The sequence below is a fragment of the Salvelinus alpinus genome, chromosome 27 (assembly GCF_045679555.1).
Source record: "Salvelinus alpinus chromosome 27, SLU_Salpinus.1, whole genome shotgun sequence".
Classification (NCBI taxonomy): Eukaryota; Metazoa; Chordata; class Actinopteri; order Salmoniformes; family Salmonidae; genus Salvelinus; species Salvelinus alpinus.
The window spans coordinates 44,176,034-44,196,901 of NC_092112.1; the positions used below are offsets into that span (position 1 = coordinate 44,176,034).

At 44.2% G+C, this 20,868-nt stretch overlaps 1 protein-coding gene across 1 annotated transcript in view; it reads left to right on the forward strand.

Annotated features, from left to right (window-relative positions):
- Nucleotides 1-934: 934 nt before the first annotated feature.
- The window catches only part of LOC139556622 (sphingosine-1-phosphate transporter MFSD2B-like), a 46,025-nt gene continuing 26,091 nt past the window's right edge, over nucleotides 935-20,868 (forward strand). The window contains exons 1-6 of the mRNA XM_071370794.1: nucleotides 935-1,026; nucleotides 1,395-1,578; nucleotides 3,727-3,891; nucleotides 4,457-4,772; nucleotides 9,245-9,370; nucleotides 9,513-9,637. Coding sequence (XP_071226895.1) covers nucleotides 4,686-4,772; nucleotides 9,245-9,370; nucleotides 9,513-9,637 — 338 coding nt within the window. The 5' untranslated portion in view covers nucleotides 935-1,026; nucleotides 1,395-1,578; nucleotides 3,727-3,891; nucleotides 4,457-4,685. The remainder of the gene's footprint in view (nucleotides 1,027-1,394; nucleotides 1,579-3,726; nucleotides 3,892-4,456; nucleotides 4,773-9,244; nucleotides 9,371-9,512; nucleotides 9,638-20,868) is intronic.

A 20,868-nucleotide genomic window follows, 5' to 3' on the forward strand; every position in this document is an offset into this window, starting at 1 on the left:
ATTTATTACTGCAGCCCTCATCCTCCACATACAACACCCCCAAAGCACACACAACCCTGGGTCGCTCGTCTTTTCAGTTCGCTGCAGCTAGCGACTGGAACAAGCTGCAACAAACACTCAAACTGGACAGTTTTATCTCCATCTCTTCATTCAAAGACTCAATGATGGACACTGACAGTTGTGGCTGCTTCATGTGATGCATTGTTGTCTCTACCTTCTTGCCCTTTGTGCTGTTGTCTGTGCCCAATAATGTTTGTACCATGTTTTGTGCTGCTGTCATGTTGTTGTCATGTTGTGTTGCTACCATGCTGTGTTGCTGCCATGCTATGTTGTTGTCTTAGGTCTCTATGTAGTGTTTTTGTAATGAGGTGTAGATTCGCGGCAGGTGTTTATTTCACCTAGGACTGAAGGCTAGAACTGGTTCTCACAAACGAGCTGGGAAAAGGCTTAGTAGAGTCAAAATGAACAATACTTCACAAAGGCACAAACAGAATGAACTGAACTATATAAGGAGCTGATGAGACCAGGTGAGTAACTAACACTGTTGAAATCAATGAACAAACATGAGAGACAGGGCTACGTTCAAGAACACAAAGAAAAGGGTCTACGTTCAAGAACACAACGAAAAAGAACAAGAAAATTAATTCAGAACCTTACAGTTGTGGTGTCTCTCTTGTCTTGATGTGTATTTTGTCCTATATATATATATATATATACTGTATATTAATCCCAGCCCCCGTCCCCGCAGGAGGCCTTTAGCCTTTAGCTAGGCCGTCATTGTAAATAAGAATTTGTTCTTATCTGACTTGCCTAGTTAAATAAAGGTGAAATAAAAAATAAAATAAAAATGCATTACAGCTAATTGGATTTCCACGGGACGCGGGCATTGCTGTAGAGGGTTTCAATGCCATTGTCTTCGATATTTAAAGCCACACGGAGGGAACACGAGACATAAGAAAGAGCAGGACACGAGGAGAGTCGATGTGAAACCTACTGCACAGCTGGAAAACCCATAGAACTAGACAGGTATTTTCTTTAGGCTACCATGGGTCTGCCAGGCAGACAGCCAGCGGGGTCCTGTTGTAAAAGGGGACACATTTCCCATCCGCGACATATTTAATAGCACTACGCGTGCCTGCAATTACCTGACTTTAAGTCCCATTTTATATTTTCCAAACTGTCTTTTTACCTGATCCGCTACAGAAATGTTAGTTGCACATTCCTCTTCACGCGTTATTTAGCATTATCTGAAACATATACGGAGTAATGCGTTCATATGCTTGATTTCCCGATGCTGATATATTTTAGAGGCAGTAATTCTGCAGGCAAGAGCGGACTGAATGTTTGGAATGTGTGAGGAAATCTTAAGGGTTTGGCTGGGTTCTCCTTTTCAGTTATCTGTGCCCCGGTTGCTGGCAACGTATCTGAGAGAATGCAGGTTAGTTGACTGCTCGGCGGTTAGCGGTTTGACGCCTTGTTGTGAAAGAAGGGATGCAGCGAAGAGGAGAGAGGAGAAGAGAAACGACCGGTCTTCTGTGGGACAGGTTGTGCGCTGAATGAATCGTTGAACAAACACTCGTGAGTGAGATTAACCCTTTAACAATATAAAAAGCATTGGATATATTAGAACACAACATTTTAAAACTGGTTGGTATGGGATTGTTCTAACTATGCACCTGTCAATTGCCTATTTGGTGACAATCATAATAGTTTATAATTAAACGTGCCCAGATTTAGGCCTATAACCTGTATAAAGTGTGTGTCTGTGTGTCACGGTCTCTGGTGTGTTTGTGCGTGCAATTTAAACCTACATCGCAGCCACGTAGGCTGAGAGAGAGAGAGAGAACGAGAAGTCTGACGATACCATCGTTTTTTCTCAGATCTCATAATTGTGACCTCTGCAGACTAATGCAGACACATTTTTGCTCAAATCTGTAGACTGAAATTAAAACTTGTTTTAAACATACTGTCGCCTGTAGGCTGAAGTTCCACTGCCTCAAAATGTAAGGTCAAATAATGTTTATTGATCATCTTAAGTGCATAGTTTTTCACGGTGGCTGATAATTAGAAATATGTCCAAAGTACGAGTCAAAAGTTTGGACACACTTGCTCATTCCAGGGTTTTTCTTTATTTTACAATTTTCTGCATTCTGCAAAACTATGAAATAACACATATGGAATCATGTAGTAACCAAAAAAAGTGTTAAACAAATCTAAATATATTTTATATTTGAGATTCTTCAAACTAGCGACCCTTTGGCTTGATGACAGCTTTTCACACTCTTGGCCTTTTCTCAACCAGCTTCATGAAGTAGTCACCTGGAATGCATTTCAATTAACAGGTGTGCCTTGTTAAAAGTTAATTTGTGGAATTTCTTTCCTTCTTAATGCATTTGAGCCAATCAGTTGTGTTGTGACAAGGTAGGGGTGGTATACCGAAGATAGCCCTATTTGGTAAAAGACCAAGTCCATATTATGTCAAGAACAGCTCAATTAAGCAAAGAGAAACGATGGTCCATCACTACTTTAAGACATGAAGGTTAGTCAATGCGGAACATTTCAAGAACTTTGAAAGTTTCTTCAAGTGCAGTCGCGAAAACCATCAATCGCTGTGATGAAACTGGCTCTCATGTGGAATACCACATTAAAGGAAGACCCAGAGTTACCTCTGCTGCAGAGGATAAGTTCATTAGAGTTACCATCCTCAGAAATCTGCAATTAACTACACCTCACATTGCAGCCCAAATAAACGCTTCACAGAGTTCAAGTAACAGACACATCTCAACATCAACTGTTCAGAGGAGGCTGCGTGAATCAGGCCTTCATGGTCGAATTGCTGCAAAGAAACCACTACTAAAGGACACCAAAAAGAAGAATAGACTTGCTTGGGCCAAGAAACACGTGCAATAGACATTAGACAGGTGGAAATCTGTCCATTAGTCTGATGAGTCCAAATTTGAGATTTTTGGTTCCAACCTGCCGTGTCTTTGTGAGACGCAGACTAGATGAACGTATGATCTCCGCATGTGTGGTTCCCACCGTGAAGCAGGGAGGAGGAGGTGTGATGGTGTGGGAGTCCTTTGCTGGTGACACTGTCAGTGATTATTTTAGAATTCAAGGCACACTTAACCAGCATGGCTGCCACAGCATTCTACAGCGATACGCCATTCTATCTGGCTTGCGCTTAGTGGGACTATAATTTTTTTTTCAACAGGACAACGACACGGCCAGTCTGTGTAAGGGCTATTTGACCAAGAAAGAGAGTGATGGAGTGCTGTATCAGATGACCTGGCCTCCACAATTACCCGACCTCAACCCAATTGAGATGGTTTGGGATGAGTTGGACCGCAGACTGTAGGAAAAGCAGCCAACAAGTGCTCAGCATATGTGGGAACTCCTTCAAGACTGTTGGAAAAGCATTCCAGGTGACTACCTCATGAAGCTGGTTGAGAGAATGCCAAGAGTGTGGAAAGCTGCCATCAAGGCAAAGGGTGTCTTCTTTGAAGAATCTAAAATAGAAAGTATATTTTGATTTGTTTAACACTTTATTGGTTACTACATGATACCATATGTGTTATTTGATAGTTTTGATGTCTTCATTATTATTCTACGATGTAGAAAATATTGAAAATAAAGAAAAACCCTTGAATGAGTAGGTGGTACTGTATGTTATTATAACCCTGTAATGACTATAATGTCAATGTTATTATCTGTTGACCACTGGAGGCGCATGTCCCGGTGAATGAAGTGGAACAGCACTGTCTGTCAAACACCGCAGTCTCCTTCTGCTCTACTGCTGGAATCTGCCTGCGTGTGACTCTCTCCCTGTATCTCTCTGAGCCTGCCGTCCACTGAGTGCCTCTACTCTTCTCTTGTCTCAGCATCACTCAGGTAAAGCCAATACGGCCTTCTCTTTCTTTTATTGCGTTCTTGCTTGTTGTTTACATGGGATGTGACTGAGATAATGACAGAGCTTTGAGGTTGTACGGGATGTGTTCACTTATGGCAAAACTGCTATGATATAGTAAGAAATTACTGTTTGTTATATGTGTTGGTTAGATTCTGTAGATTCTGTTTGTGGCAGCACCATTTCACCACGTCAAATTCCTGGTACATGCAAATGTATTTGGCGAATAAAGGTGATTCTGATTCTGAGATAGCCTCACTCGTAAACAAAAATACGGAATATTTGCAATCATATTTCCATGTGTTTTGCCTCCCAATCTAGGGTGTCACGCTTTCTTTATCCTCTTTTAATAATGATACATGGAGACATCGCATCTCTTAATTAGATGTATTAATGTGATGTATTAATGTTGCTGGCTGACGTAAATGCATGTGAAATAGAGATCAGGGTGATAAATAGGGGAGATCTGAGTGTGAAGGGGATGGTTATGTGTGTGTTTACAGTATGTGTGGAACTGTCTGCCTAACTGCCCTTCCCTCTCTGGCTCAGTTCCAGCCCCTGAGCACTGAACACAGGGCAGCATGTGAGTGGCGGCAGAGTTGAGCAGCCTCACGTCCTCCTGACACACACAGGAACACCAGCTCATCCCCGGCCGTCACGTAGAGCCACACACACACATACGTACACTCACACTCAGACGCACACACTTTCCGACTCAGAGAGACACACATTCACTCACATTCACATACAAACGCTCAGGCACGCTCAGGAGCCAGCCATGGCGAAGGGAGAGAGGGTACCCGATACCCCAGCAGGCAAACTCTTCAAGCCCCCAGAGCCAGCTTTCAACAAGCCCCCCCACCAGGTAAGGAAACACTGCTTTTATTTTGTGAATCAGTTGGTTAGTTTACCCCTGGACTGATATCTCAGGGACATTTATGTTCCTTTGGTTTTTCAGTTTCTGTCATGCTGTTATACCATGCCTGGATATTTGAGAGATTGAGAGCAGGGAGTTAGTTAATTACATTGAACATCAGTTGGATTGTGATAATACTACTTACAGCTTAGGACCAGACATAGAGGACGTTTCTCTCTCTGTTGGATGGATGATATTGGTGTAAGCTCACCCTGAGTGCTTTTGGGTACCAGTAAGACGGCCTGAATGTCAGAAAGAGACATTCCTGTGAAAGAATGCAGTGTGTGTGTGTGCCAGTGAAAATATGTGAAGCCGTGTACTCGTGTGAGTAAATGGAATGCTTACTTATTGATGGTATTCCAGCACACATGCCCAGGGGCGCAAGGCAATGACAGACGGGGAGCCAAACCTTTATTTTACTATACCACTAGTTCATTATAATGCAGATGTAGCCTATTGTGTTTCATTATACCTCCAGTGCATTGATGCAGACAAAAATAAGTACTCTACATCGTCTTCTATGTTTAGATTCACACTGGCTCATTCACTGCTGGGAATTCAATATTGTCTGGCTGTTCTTATTGCTCCGCAATGGGTTTAATGCTGTCCTAATTCAGTGTGTAGCCATTGAAGGAAAGTGATGTAATATTCACATCGTTTTTCTGAAAGAATGGATGCAGCGTGACCTTGAGCTGTGTGTGTGTGTGTGTGTTCATGTGAGTGTGGAGGAGCTGTGTGTGTACAGCATGGCCCTTACGACTGATATGTGTGTGACCTGGGTGAATTATACATGGTAAAGCAGCTGAAGCAGAGGCTGAAACATAGGAGACTAAAGCCCCTAATGCAGGGTTCCCCAAATGGCGGCCCCCGCGGGTGTTTTTTTAAATTGTTGGACATAAAAGACTGTACAAACATCAGGAAATGAGCACCAAGTGATTCTAATTTTGGAAATCTGTTCCCAGGTATTCCCACACATAATAGAGAGATATGTAATCGTATATACAAATGTAAGCAAGGTTTGAAATGATTGTTTTAGTCAAATATTATATCTGTTTGGGCTTCTTGCGGTCAATTTGCAGTTAAACAAATTATTTGCAATTATTTCTAGTTGATGATCCCTGCCCTAACGAGTCACCTGTCACAGTGAGTCCCTCAGCTTAAGCCAGGCCCCCTCACACACACACACACACACACACACACACACACACACACACACACACACACACACACACACACACACACACACACACACAAACCATAAAATCTGCCTTTTAAGTCTGATGTCAAATTGTATGAGGAAATTCTACTGCCTGTAAACCTTTATGTAAAGCTCTAAACCAGCTTTATTTCTTTATACAACCAGCTTTATCTATCACACGCATACAGTACACACACTCAATCTGTGAATGCTGACAGAAGTGGGAAAAGCAATCAAACATATTCACTATTCCCTACTCATCCTCTGTGTGCGTCACAGTCAGCTAATAACTAAGATCCTCTTTAAAAACATAAAGGCACGTAGCCAGAGTCGCTTTTTCCCCACTTCATCATCATTAACAAAGTCATTTACTTTGGGAATTTGCCCCATTTTCCCAGGGCCACAGTTTGCTGATGGTCTGTTCTCTCTGATGTGCTTTTGTGTGTGTGTGTGTGTGTGTGTGTGCGTGCGTGCGTGCGTGTGTTTGCGCGTGTGTGTTTGCGCGTGTGTGTGTGTGTGCGTGCGTGCGTGTGTGTGCGGTTATAGGAAGCTAGATAACGTGTGTTCAGACAGCGGAGGGATATCCTGTTTACGTCTTCAGTGATAAGAGCTCAGTAAATAAGACTGTAGTCAGACTCTCTCTCTCTGTGTCTATGTGTGTATAGGTAGAGCTAGGCAAGTGCCACTAATGAATGCTATCAGGCCCTGACTATCTGGTATGAAGTTAAGACAGATAAATCCTTGTTTGATGACCTGTGGACTATTTAACTTTCTTGTACAAAGAGAGAGCCTAAAACGATATGACCTCTTTACGGTACACTCTTAGAAAAAAAGGTGCTAGCTACAACCAAAAAGGGTTCTTTGGCTGTCCCCATTGGAGAACCGTTTGAATAACCCCATTTGGTTCCAAGTAGAACCCTTTTAGGTTCCATGTAGAACCCTTTCCACAGAGGGTTCTACATGGAACCCTAAACAGTTTTACCTGGAACAAAAAATGGTTCTACTTGGAACCAAAAAGGGTCATCCTATAGGGATAGCCGCAGAACCCTTTTGGAACCTATTTTTCCAAAAGTGTAGCTCTCTTTTCTGGTTTTACCCCCTCAGTGTGGAGTATGTTATGCGGATACAAACAGTGACGGCGAGTCCAACTACATAGCTGTATTGCAGATGAGGGTTAACGTCATCGATACACTTGATGTTGAACCAAGACATCACTGATCTGGCACAGACCATTGGGATATTAAGACCCTGCATCAGTTAACCAGTATTTTCCATAGGAACCAAAGACTTGTCTTGTCTTCCCATTTAGCGCTAACTGCAGTGAGGACGAGTGGAGGGAGTAGAGACTAAGTAGAGACTGAGAGAATAATTACACAGCCCCCTTCTAGAAGTATCATTCTAGAAACCATCAATGTTTTCTTGAGGAGAAGAAAGAGGAAGATAAATTAAAGTCAGCCAGATAATGACAGTGTGTTGAAGGCCTTTGGACTCTGTGGTTGGTCTGTAGTTGTTTTGGTGATATCTTTCTTTCATAAAGCCTGAAAGGCCTATAGCTGTGGGCGGCGAGGTAACCCGCCCATAACTGTAATGTATGGAAACAACAACGTTTAGAGAGAGAGAGTGTGGAGAGAGATGGGGGAAGAGAAAAAAGAAAGGAGAGAAGGAGAGAGAGAGAGAGGTAGAGAGAGAGAGAGAGAGAGAGAAACACTGTATATATATAATATAACATTTGTAATGTCTTTATTGTTTTGAAACTTCTGTATGTGTAATGTTTACTGTTAATTTGTATTGTTTATTTCACTTTTGTATAATATCTACCTCACTTGCTTTGGCAATGTTAACACGTTTCCCATGCCAATAAAGCCCCTTGAATTGAATTGAATTGAATTGAATTGAATTGAATTGAATTGAGAGAGGTAGAGGTAGAGGTAGAGGTAGAGGTAGAGGTAGAGGTAGCGGTAGAGGTAGAGGTAGAGGTAGAGGGGTGTAGAGAGAGAGAGAGAGAGAGAGAGAGAGAGAGAGAGAGAGAGAGAGAGAGAGAGAGCGAGAGAGAGAGAGAGAGAGAGAGAGAGAGAGAGAGAGAGAGAGAGAGAGAGAGAGAGAGAGAGAGAGAGAGAGAGAGAGAGACAGAGAGACAGAGAGACAGAGACAGAGAGACTGTATATAGACATAACATGACTTTTGGAACTTTTGTGAGTGTAATGTTTACAGTTAAGTTTTTATTGTTTATTTTACTTTGGTTCATTTTCTATTTCACTTGCTTTGGCAATGTTACCATATGTTTCCCATGCCAATAAAGCCCTTAGATTGAAATTGAATTGAGAGAGAGCGAGAGAAAGATATATATATATATACTGTATATACATATAGAGAGAGAGAGAGACAGAAGGTAAGACATTTAATCAGAAGCTGCTGTATTTTGGTCCGTGCCGTGTGTGTTTCCGTGTCTGTCTCTGAGATGTTCATAACAGTCGTAAATATGGTGCATTCCAGGAGCCTGGTGGTTTTTCTGCTATTTCATGTGTAAAGATGGAAGCATCTCTGATCATCCCCTGATCATAAGTGTTAGGGTTAGTCGATAGTTAGTTGAAATGTTGTTGACCGTTATTAAACATCTACTGAACATCTACTTGGGACTATCCAAATAAAGTATTACCCTTCTATCTCATGGATAGTGCTTGTCTCAACAATGTCGCAAGTCATATTTGGACATATATTTCATATACTATTTGGACAAGGAAGTTAGTCATGGTCTATGACATAAGGTCATACGTCTGTATCGACTGTCATCTGAATGGCGCTCAGGGATGTCTCTGACATCACAGTGGACAATATATTTCTGAAATTAGAATTCTAAAGATGGGAATTCTATCTCCAGTTCTGTGGTTCAGAATTTTTTGGGGACGTCATAAATCCAGCGTCCTGCTGTCACAGACTCATTCTGCTACAAAATCTGTATTCCTTATCCACAAAGATAGCTTCCACCTTCAGATTTGTTTCCTGCTTGTATCTTATCTGAGGCTAATATTTAGGCTACATAGCCATGGCTAACAAACATAATTATTGTCTTTACACGGTAAAGAAAGGCAGAGTAGTCAACTGTATCTCATAGGCTTTGCATATCATTTATTTGACTTTTTCTCGGATAATGCACTTCATGAAATGTGTGAGTGATAGGCCTAACTGACTTGTAACTCTCAGATATTTTTCGGCCCGTCCGTAGACTGTGCTGGACCAGAGGCTGTCTTTCTGCAGTAAACTGTGTTTCGCCATCGGAGGAGCGCCCAATCAGGTGGCCGGCAGCGCTACGGCGTTCTTCCTCCAAATCTACCTGCTGGATGTCGCCCAGGTAACACATCTGTGTGTGTCCCTCTCTTTATCTCTTCCTATTTTTTTTCTCTATCTCTCTCACTCTCTCTCACTCTTTTTCCTTCTTTCCCTCCTTTTCCTTCTCTCTGTGTCTTCTAATTCCTCTGTTAACTCCTCCTCAGATCAACCCTTTCCAGGCCTCCATGGTTCTGTTCATAGGGAAGGCGTGGGGAGCCATGACCGACCCTGTTGTCGGCTTCTTCATCACCAAGAGCAGGTGGACCAGGATAGGCAGACTCATGCCCTGGTGAGACCATACACACATCACTCACTGATTGCACAGAGTGCACACACCTGGTTTCCCAAGGGAAAAAACAGCAGAGCAGCTCCATAGGACCACAGATCTTAGTGTTTACATACACTCTGAGAACTGCTAGGCTTCACATTTGGACTCTATTGAATTATACTAAAGCTTTTCTCCGTGGCCGATGTGAGTCAAAGTTTTAAACATTTTAACACTCGCAAGGCCGCCGGGCCAGACGGAATACCAGGGCACGTTCTCAATGCATGCCCAGATCAGCTGGCAAGTGTCTTCACTGACATTTTCAATCTCTCCTCGTCCCAGTATGTAATCCCAACATGTTTCAAACTGACCACCATTGTCCCTGTTCCGAAGAGCTCCAAGGTAACCTGCCTACATTACTACAGCCATGTAGCACTCACATCTGAAATGAAGTGCTTTGAAAGGCTGGTCATGACACACACCAACACCACCATCCCAGACATCCTGGACCCACTCCAATTCGTATACTGACCAACAGATCCACAGAGGACACAATATCAATTGCACTTCACACACTGCCCTCTCCCACCTAGACAAGAAGTGAAATAACTATGTGAGATTTCTGTCCATAGACTACAGCTCAGCGTTCAACACCATAGTCCCCCCTCCAAGCTCCTCACCAAGCTGGAGACCCTGGGACTGAACACCTCCCTCTGTAACTGGATCCTGGACTTCCTGACGGGACGGCCCCAGGTGGTGAGGGTAGGCAACAACCCCTCCGCCACGCCGTCCCTCATGTTGTGTGCTTAGTCCCCTCCTGTACTCCCTGTTCACTCACGAGCGCGTGGCCACGCACGACTCCAACACCATCATCAAGTCTGCCGACGACACGCCGGTGGCAGGGCTGTTCATCTGCGGCAATGAGACAGCCTACTGGGTGGAGGTCATAAACTTGGCAGTGTTGTGCCATGACAACAACCTTTTCCTCAATGTCAGTAAGACCAAAGACCTGATTGTGGACTACAGTAGAAAGAGGGGAGCGCACGCCCCCCATCCATATCGACAAGGCTGTAGTGGAGCCGGTCGAGAGCTTCACGTTCCTTGGTATCCATTTCACTAAGGACTTTACATTGTCAACTCACACCTGCATAGTCGTGAAGAGTGCATGAAAGCGCTTCTTCCCCCTCAGGAGGTTGAACAGATTTTGCATGGGCCCTCGGATCCTCAAAACGTTCTACAGCTGCACCATCGAGAGCATCTTGACTGGCTGCATCACCACTTGGTATAGCAAATGCACCACCCTTGACCGCAAAACGCTACAGAGGGTGGTGTAGACAGCTCAGTACATCACTGGGGCCGAGCTCCCTGCCATCCTTGACCTCTATATCAGGTGGTGTCAAAGGAAGGCCTAAAAAAATTGCCAAAGACTCCAGCATCCAAGCCATAGACTGTTTACTCTGCTACCCTCCGGCAAACGGTACCGGAGCATCGGCTCTCTGACCAACATGCGCCGAAACAGCTTCTATCCCCCCAAGTCATAAGATTGCTTAATAGTTACTGAATGGTTACCCAGACTATCTGCACTGACCCTATCTTACACCGGCTTTGCACACTCACAATACTATACAGTATATACACACTACATACACACTCACACACACTACATTTACATTTACATTTAAGTCATTTAGCAGACGCTCTTATCCAGAGCGACTTACAAATTGGTGCATTCACCTTATGATATCCAGTGGAACAACCATTTTACAATAGTGCATCTAACTCTTTTAAGGGGGGGGGGTTAGAAGGATTACTTTATCCTATCCTAGGTATTCCTTAAAGAGGTGGGGTTTCAGGTGTCTCCGGAAGGTGGTGATTGACTCCGCTGACCTGGCGTCGTGAGGGAGTTTGTTCCACCATTGGGGTGCCAGAGCAGCGAACAGTTTTGACTGGGCTGAGCGGGAACTGTACTTCCTCAGAGGTAGGGAGGCGAGCAGGCCAGAGGTGGATGAACGCAGTGCCCTTGTTTGGGTGTAGGGCCTGATCAGAGCCTGAAGGTACGGAGGTGCCGTTCCCCTCACAGCTCCGTAGGCAAGCACCATGGTCTTGTAGCGGATGCGAGCTTCAACTGGAAGCCAGTGGAGAGAGCGGAGGAGCGGGGTGACGTGAGAGAACTTGGGAAAGTTGAACACCAGACGGGCTGCGGCGTTCTGGATGAGTTGTAGGGGTTTAATGGCACAGGCAGGGAGCCCAGCCAACAGCGAGTTGCAGTAATCCAGACGGGAGATGACAAGTGCCTGGATTAGGACCTGCGCCGCTTCCTGCGTGAGGCAGGGTCGTACTCTGCGAATGTTGTAGAGCATGAACCTACAGGAACGGGTCACCGCCTTGATGTTAGTTGAGAACGACAGGGTGTTGTCCAGGATCACGCCAAGGTTCTTAGCACTCTGGGAGGAGGACACAACGACAACAACGACTTACACTACACTACACTGACACTCTCTCACACACACACACACACACACACACACACACACACACACACACACACACACACACACACACACACACACACACACACACACACACACACACACACACACACACACACACACACACACACACACACACACACACAGACACAGAGAGACAGACACATAAACACACACACACACACACACACTTTTTACTCGTATTATTATCTATTATCTATCACTTCACCCTGCCTTCATGTACATATCTACCTCAAATACCTCGTACCCCTGCACATCGCCTCTGTACTGTTACTCCCTGTATATACAGTGGCAAGAAAAAGTATGTGAGTCCTTTGGAAATACCTGGATTTCTAAATAAATTGGTCATCAAATTTGATCTGATCTTCATCTAAGTCACAACAATAGACAAATATAGTGTGCTTAAACTAATAACATGCATATTATTGTGATTTTCTTGTCTATATTGAATACATCATTTAAACATTCACAGTGTAGGTTGGAAAAAGTATGTGAACCCCTAGGCTAATGACTTTTCCAAAAGCTAAGTGGAGTCAGGAGTCAACTAACCTGGAGTCCAATCAATGATACGAGATTGGAGATGTTGGTTAGAGCTGCCTTGCCCTGTAAAAAACACCAAATTTGAGTTTACTATTCACAAGAAGCATTGCCTGATGTGAACCATGCCTCGAACAAAAGAGAACAAAAGAGATCTCAGAAGACCTAAGATTTTAAATTGTTGACTTGCATAATGCTGGAAAGGGTTACAAAAGTATCTCTAAAAACCTTGATGTTCATCAGTCCATGGTAAGACAAATTGTCTATAAATGGAGAAAGTTCAGCACTGTTGTTACTCTCTCTAGAAGTGGCCGTCCTGCAAAGACATCCTGCAAGAGCACAGCGCAGAATGCTCAATGAGGTTAAGAAGAATCCTAGAGTGTCAGCTAAAGACTTACAGAAATCTCTGGAACATGATAACATCTCTGTTGACGAGTCTACGATACGTAAAACACTAAACAAGAATGGTGTTCATGGGCGGACACCACGCCCATGAACACCATTGCTGCACGTCTGAAGTTTGCAAAAGTGCCCCTGGATGTTCCACAGCGCTACTGGCCAAATATTCTGTGGACAGATGAACTCCAGTTGAGTTGTTTGGAAGGAACACACAACACTATGTGTGGAGAAAAAAAGGCACAGCACACCAACATCAAAACCTCATCTCAACTGTAAAGTATGGTGGAGGGAGCATCATGGTTTGGGGCTGCTTTGCTGCCTCAGGGACTGGACAGCTTGCTATCATCGGCGGAAAAATGAATTCCCAAGTTTATCAAGACATTTTGCAGGAGAATGTAAGGCTATCTGTTCACCAATTGAAGCTCAACAGAAGTTAGGTGATGCAACAGGACAACGAACCAAAACACAGAAGTAAATCAACAACAGAATGGTTTGAACAGAAGAAAATACACCTTCTGTAGTAGCCCAGTCAGTCCTGACCTCAACCCAATTGAGATGCTATGGCATGACCTCAAGAGGGCGGTTCACACCAGACATCCCGAGAATATTGCTGAACTGAAACAGTTTTGTAAAGAGGAATGGTCCAAAATTCCTCCTGACCGTTGTGCAGGTCTGATCCGCAACTACAGAAAACGTTTGGTTGAGGTTATTGCTGCCAAAGGAGGGTCAACCAGTTATTAAATCCAAGGGTTCACATACTTTTCCCACCCTGCGCTGTGAATGTTTACACAGTGTGTTCAATAAAGACATGAAAATGTATAATTGTTTGTGTGTTATTGGTTTAAGCAGACTGTGTTTGTCTATTGTTGTGACCTAGATGAAGAACAGATCACATTTTAAGACCAATTTATGCAGAAATCCAGGCATTTCCAAAGGGTTCACATACTTTTTCTTGCCACTGTATATGTATTTTATTCTTCTTGTGTTACTATTTAAAAAACTAATATTATTGTTTAAATCCGCATCGTTGGGAAGGGCTCGTTAGCAAGCATTTCACGGTTAAGTCTATACCTGTTGTATTCAGTGCATGTGACGAATACATTTTTATTTTATATTTGTATTCCACAGCTGTATCCTTATAACTGTAGACCTGCAGAGAGTGTTTACCAAAAGCACCACATCAAACTTAACCGTAACCCTAGGTGTCAGCTCTAAAGTGTGTTTGTGTGTGTGTGTGTGTGTGTGTGTGTGTGTGTGTGTGTGTGTGTGTGTGTGTGTGTGTGTGTGTGTGTGTGTGTGTGTGTGTGTGTGTGTGTGTGTGTGTGTGTGTGTGTGTGTGTGTGTGTGTGTGTGTGTGTGTGTATGTCAGCTCAAAGCTGTGTAAACGTACTGGCTTGACACGACTCACTTACAATAAGTACTGGTTGAGTACTTAGTGCTGATTCTGATGTGACTGAGGTAGTGATGTATAAGCTTTATACGCCATAGATTACTGACAAGCTGACAGGCTAGAGAGACCAGATCACAGCATTACTGATTTGATTACCACTGTATGTGTGTATGTGTCTGTGTGTGTGTGTCCTGAGTGTTTTTGTGGCAGAACACTGTGGCCCTGCCCGGTTGTGTGTGTATGATGATCATCAGCACCGTGAGAAAGCCAGACCCTCCCTCTAGTTAACTCCTGAGGGAAACCCCCTCTAACTGTCAGACAGGAAGTCCCCTGGACCTGGGCTGTGACATCATCAGACAGACAGGAAGGGATCAGTATCTATGTCCTGAGCAGTTTGTGGCAGAACACCGGGGCTGTGCCCGGTTGTGTGTGTGTGTCCTGAGCGGTTTGTGGCTGTGCCCGGTTGGTACCCCTGGGTACTACTGTGTTTGTTATGTTAGAGCCCGCCATGCCAACAGAGAGGAACGTTTAGATAAAACTGTGACATTTCACTCACCATTTCTGAGAGTGTGATGGAGCTGAAATCCCCTCCTTGCTTTGGTCTCAGTCTCTGTGTGTGTCTGCCTGGGTGCATGTGTTTTGCCCTACTTCCCTTTTCGAAAAACTCCCATTGGATTATTTTACTACCCATCCTGTGAGCCATCTTACAGAACATTCTAACAGTCTATTCTAACATTATAACTGTTCCATTCAGTCACTGTGCCTTTTCAACCCTCCCATGACCAGCCTATACAGCAGCAGGCCCAACCCCAGCCCCAGTGCTAGGCAGCCCTGTCACTCTCTTTGTGTGGCTGAACAATCACTAAGGACAGGCCTCTGTGTCACAGGGAGAGCTGGACTGTACCAGAACTCACCACTCTCTACCTCTCTCTACCTCTTTCTCTCTTTTTCTCTCTGTCCCCTCTCTACCTCGTTCTCCTGCTTTCTCTCAGTTCTCTATCTCTCGCTTTCTCTATAATCCCTCTTTCTATCTGTTCTTTTATTTGTATTTTTTTGGGGGGGTAGATCAGCTTTAATATTGCAGATATAAATATTTTCTACAATGTAGAAAATAGTAAAAACAAAGAAAAACTCTGGAATGAGTAGGTGTGTCCAAACTTTTGACTGTATATTTAAAAAATATATATTTCATTTTATTATTTTCCCCTAACCCTACCACCCCTCCCCTAATTGGAGTAAACTAAAGGACAACAACACTTAGGGCTTCTACTTCCAGGTTATACGTCCTATATACATTTTACGGGCACAATGTATTTTACATTAGTTATCTTTTGTTTGTTTTTAATCCCAGCCTTCAGCTACCCTCAACCCCCTCCCATCTGTCTCTGAAGACCATCCAGTTTGATTTCTATTTGCCATATACTTTTAACTGTGCTGTTTCACAAAAGTTCTGAACCTATATACATTTTAATGACACAGTATATTTTACATGAGTTATCTTGTTGTTTTTAGTCCCACCCTTCAGCCCCACAAAACCCCTCCCATCTATCTCTTAACACCAGCCAGTTTTTATTTACTGTATATTTGCCATATATTTTCAACTGTGTTGTGATTTTTCACAAAAGTTCTGAACCTTTCTATTCTCATAGTTTCTACAGATTGTAAATTAAAGATACTTTTAGCAAAAAAAAAAATTATTATTGTAACGATCTTCTTCATCTGAGGAACAGGAAAGATCGAACCAAAACGCAGCGTGGTAAGTGTCCATGTTAATTTATTATAACTGAACACGAAAATTCAAAATAACAAAGTGAATGTAAGAAACGAAAATCGAAACAGTCCTGAAAGGTGCAACAACACAAAACAGGAAACAACTACCCACAAACACCAGGTGGGAAAAGGCTACCTAAGTATGGTTCTCAATCAGAGACAACGATAGACCGCTGCCTCTGATTGGGAACCATACCAGGCCAAACACATAGAAATAGAAAACATAGGGAAAAAAACATAGAATGCCCACCCCAACTCACGCCCTGACCAAACCAAAATAGAGACATAAAAAAGGAACTAAAGTCAGGGCGTGACAATTATATTATTGATTGATTGACTATGACTTTTCAAATAACCCAGCAAAGCTATTTGCAGAGTTAGCTCCAGGTAAATGTTGCAATTCTTCAGCCATATAATAAGTTACATTTTTAAATTCTAAGTTTTGAATCCAGCATCATTTTGCATTTCAGTTCATAAACCATGTGTTTTGGAATCGGTACATCAAAAATCTCTTCCCAACTATTTTGGATTCTGTATGGCACAGCTGTCAATTTTTTGGTCCTTAAATGAAACTGTTATACTTTTTTTTTTAATACATTTTTTTTTATGCCGTGCCGACAGACCTTACTCCCCCTCCACTTGCTTGTTCCATTTTTGCAGTAATGCTGCAATTAGTTGGTTGTAATTTTGGGTAGTGTCACGTTCCTGACCTGTTTTCCTTTGTCTTGTATATATTTAGTTGGTCAGGGCATGAGTTGGGTGGGTTTGTCTATGTGTGATTTTCTAGGTTGGGATTTTGTGTTCGGCCTGGTATGATTCTCAATCAGAGGCAGCTGTCAATCGTTGTCCCTGATTGAGAATCATACTAAGGCAGCCGGGGTTTCACATGTGTTTTGTGGGTGTTTGTCTTTCGTGTTAGTATTCGTGCCACACGGGACTGTTTTCGGTTGTATTCTATTTGTTATTTTGTTTCATGTTAGTGTTCAGTTTCGATATAATAAATCATCATGAGCACTACCCACTCCGCGTATTGGTCCGATCCTTCTCGCCTCTCCTCGTCCGAGGAGGAGGAAGAATATGACAGCCGTTACAGAAACACCCACCAAAAAAGGATCAAGCAGAGTGGGAACAGACAGCAGCAGCAGAGACCGAAGACACAGGACTCATGGACTTGGGAGGAGATCCTGGACGGCAAGGGACCCTGGGCTCAGCCAGGGGAATATCGCCGTCCCAAGGCGGAGTTGGAGGCAGCGAAGGCAGAAAGGCGCTGGTGTGAGGAGGCAGCGCGGCGATGCGGTTGGGAGCCCGAGAGTCAGGGTTCTCTCTCCGGTTGCTCTCATCTACCCAGCGCTGTTTGAGCTGCCTGCCTGCCCAGCGCTGTTTGAGCTGTCTGCCTGCCCAGCGCTGTCTGAGCTGTCTGCCTGCCCAGCGCTGTCTGAGCTGCCCGTCTGTCCCGAGCCGTCAGAGCTGCCCGTCTGTCCCGAGCCGTCAGAGCTGCCCGTCTGTCCCGAGCCGTCAGAGCTGCCCGTCTGTCCCGAGCCGTCAGAGCTGCCCGTCTGTCCCGAGCCGTCAGAGCTGCCCGTCTGTCCCGAGCCGCCAGAGCTGCCCGTCTGTCCCGAGCCGTCAGAGCTGCCCGTCTGTCCCGAGCCGCTAGAGCCGTCCGCCAGACAGGAGCAGTCAGTGCCGTCCGCCAGACAGGAGCAGTCAGTGCCGTCCGCCAGACAGGAGCAGCCAGTGCCGTCCGCCAGACAGGAGCAGCCAGTGCCGTCCGCCAGACAGGAGCAGCCAGTACCGTCCGCCAGACAGGAGCAGCCAGTACCGTCCGCCAGACAGGAGCAGCCAGTACCGTCCGCCAGACAGGAGCAGCCAGTACCGTCAGCCAGACAGGAGCAGCCAGTGCCGTCCGCCAGACAGGAGCAGCCAGTGCCGTCAGCCAGCCAGGATCCGCCAGTGCCAGCCAGCCAGGATCCGCCAGAGCCGGCCAGCCAGGATCCGCCAGAGCTGACCAGCCATGAGCAGCAAGAGCCGTCAGCCAGCCATGAGCAGCCAGAGCCGTCCAGCCATGAGCAGCCAGAGCCGTCCAGCCAGAGCCGTCCAGCCATGAGCAGCCAGAGCCGTCCAGCCAGGATCCGCCAGAGCCGTCCAGCCAGGATCCGCCAGAGCCAGCCAGCCAGGATCCGCCAGGGCCAGCCAGCCAGGATCCGCCAGGGCCAGCCAGCTAGGATCCGCCAGGGCCAGCCAGCTAGGATCCGCCAGGGCCAGCCAGCCAGGATCCGCCAGGGCCGCCAGCCAGGATCCGCCAGGGCCGCCAGCCAGGATCCGCCAGAGCCAGCCAGCCAGGATCCGCCAGCCAGCCAGGATCCGCCAGAACCATCTGTCAGTCCGGTGCTGCCCCTCAGTCCGGTGCTGCCCCTCAGTCCGGTGCTGCCCCTCAGTCCGGAGCTGCCCCTTAGTCCGGTGCTGCCCTTTAATCCAATGGGGTTTATATGGAGGGTGGCCATTGGGAGGAGGCCACGGAAGCGGGGATTGACTATGGTGGGGTGGGGACCACGACCAGCGCCAGAGCCGCCACCGTGGACAGACGCCCACCCAGACCCTCCCCTAGAGTTTATGGTGGTGCGCCCGGAGTTCGTACCTTAAGGGGGGGGGTTCTGTCACGTTCCTGACCTGTTTTCCTTTGTCTTGTATTTATTTAGTTGGTCAGGGCGTGAGTTGGGTGGGTTTGTCTATGTGTGATTTTCTAGGTTGGGATTTTGTGTTCGGCCTGGTATGATTCTCAATCAGAGGCAGCTGTCAATCGTTGTCCCTGATTGAGAATCATACTAAGGCAGCCGGGGTTTCACGTGTGTTTTGTGGGTGTTTGTCTTTCGTGTTAGTATTCGTGCCACACGGGACTGTTTTCGGTTGTATTCTATTTGTTATTTTGTTTCATGTTAGTGTTCAGTTTCGATATAATAAATCATCATGAGCACTACCCACTCCGCGTATTGGTCCGATCCTTCTCGCCTCTCCTCGTCCGAGGAGGAGGAAGAATATGACAGCCGTTACAGGTAGAGCAGACATTTCCATATATTTTTGTTAGCTGCATGTGGTACATAACTCTACCAGTCCTATTTATGATATCATTGACAAAGATTTTTACCTTTTTTAAATATTTTATTTTCTTTATAAAAAATCTTTTAAAAAACATGTATATTATTAAACAAATAGTATATTTCAGTTAAGCCATAATATTTTTTGTATTAGTTGTTCTGTCTTTTCTGGTGGATTAAACTGAAATTGCAACCAACTTTCTCTAGCTTTTTTTTTTTTAAATAGCGATATTTTAGAGATGATTTCATTTTCAAATAACCGAAGGTGAGAGGTTGTAATCTGAATAAAGGGAAAAAGGCCATTCTGGAACATGGGATGAGACATTCTTACTAATCTGTTAGATAACCAGTTTGGATTTAAGTATAACTTTTGTATGACTGAAGCCTTTAGTGAGAGGTCTAATGCATTAATATTTAATAATTTCTTCCCTCCGAGTTCATATTCATTATATAAATATGCCCGTTTAATTTTGTGTGGCTTGCCGTTCCAAATAAAATTGAAAATTGTTTGCTCATATAATTTAAAAAACAGGTCGCTAGGTGTAGGCAAAACCATAAGCAAATAGGTAATCTGGGATATGACTAAAGAGTAAATCTGTGTAATTTTTCCACAAATAGACAGATATTTTCCTTTCCATGGTAACTTTCTATGAAAATGTGTTGTAGTGAGATAATTTCTTTCTTTCGGGATATGAATACCGAGTATGTCCACATCACCGTCAAACCATTTAATTGGTAAACTACATGGTAATGTAAAAGTTGTATTCTTTAGTGGTCCAATACGTAATATCATAATTTGGTTTCAATCCAGAGAGGTTAGGGAAAGTATCTAGATCCTCTATGAGGCTGTGGAGGGATCCAAATTGTGCATTTAAATGAATCATCAGCGTACAATGACACCTTTGTTTTTAGGCCCTGGATTTCCAGCCCCTTGATATTATTGTTGGATCTGATTTTAATAGCTAACATATCGATGGCCATAATAAATAGATATGCCGATAGCGGACAACCTTGTTTAACTTCTCTTGACAGTTTAATACTTTCTGAGAAATAGCCATTATTTACTCTTTTACACCTAGGGTTACTATACATGACTTTAACCCATTGTATAAGAGATTCTCCAAAATTGAAATATTCCAGGCATTTATATATAAATTCCAGTTGTACTTGTATCCTTTTCAGTGTCAGCAATGAATAGCAGGCCTGGTTACCCAGATTTTTCATATTGTTCTATTGTTTCCAGTACTTGTCTTATATTATCTCCAATGTATCGTCCATGTAAAAAAAAAGGATGAATAATATCCAACAATACCTTTCTAATTCGATGCGCTATGCATTCTGCTAGAATGTTTGCATCACAATCACAACACTGAAGTGTAAGGGGTCTCCGATTTTTTTTTAAATGAACTGGATCTTATATATATTTACCACTTGTGTCCTGTTTCAGTAATAATGAAATCAGACCTTCTTGTTGAGTATCTGATAATCTACCATTTTTATAGGAGTGGTTAAAACATGCTTATAACGGTCCTCTGAGTACATCAAAAAGGTTTGGTA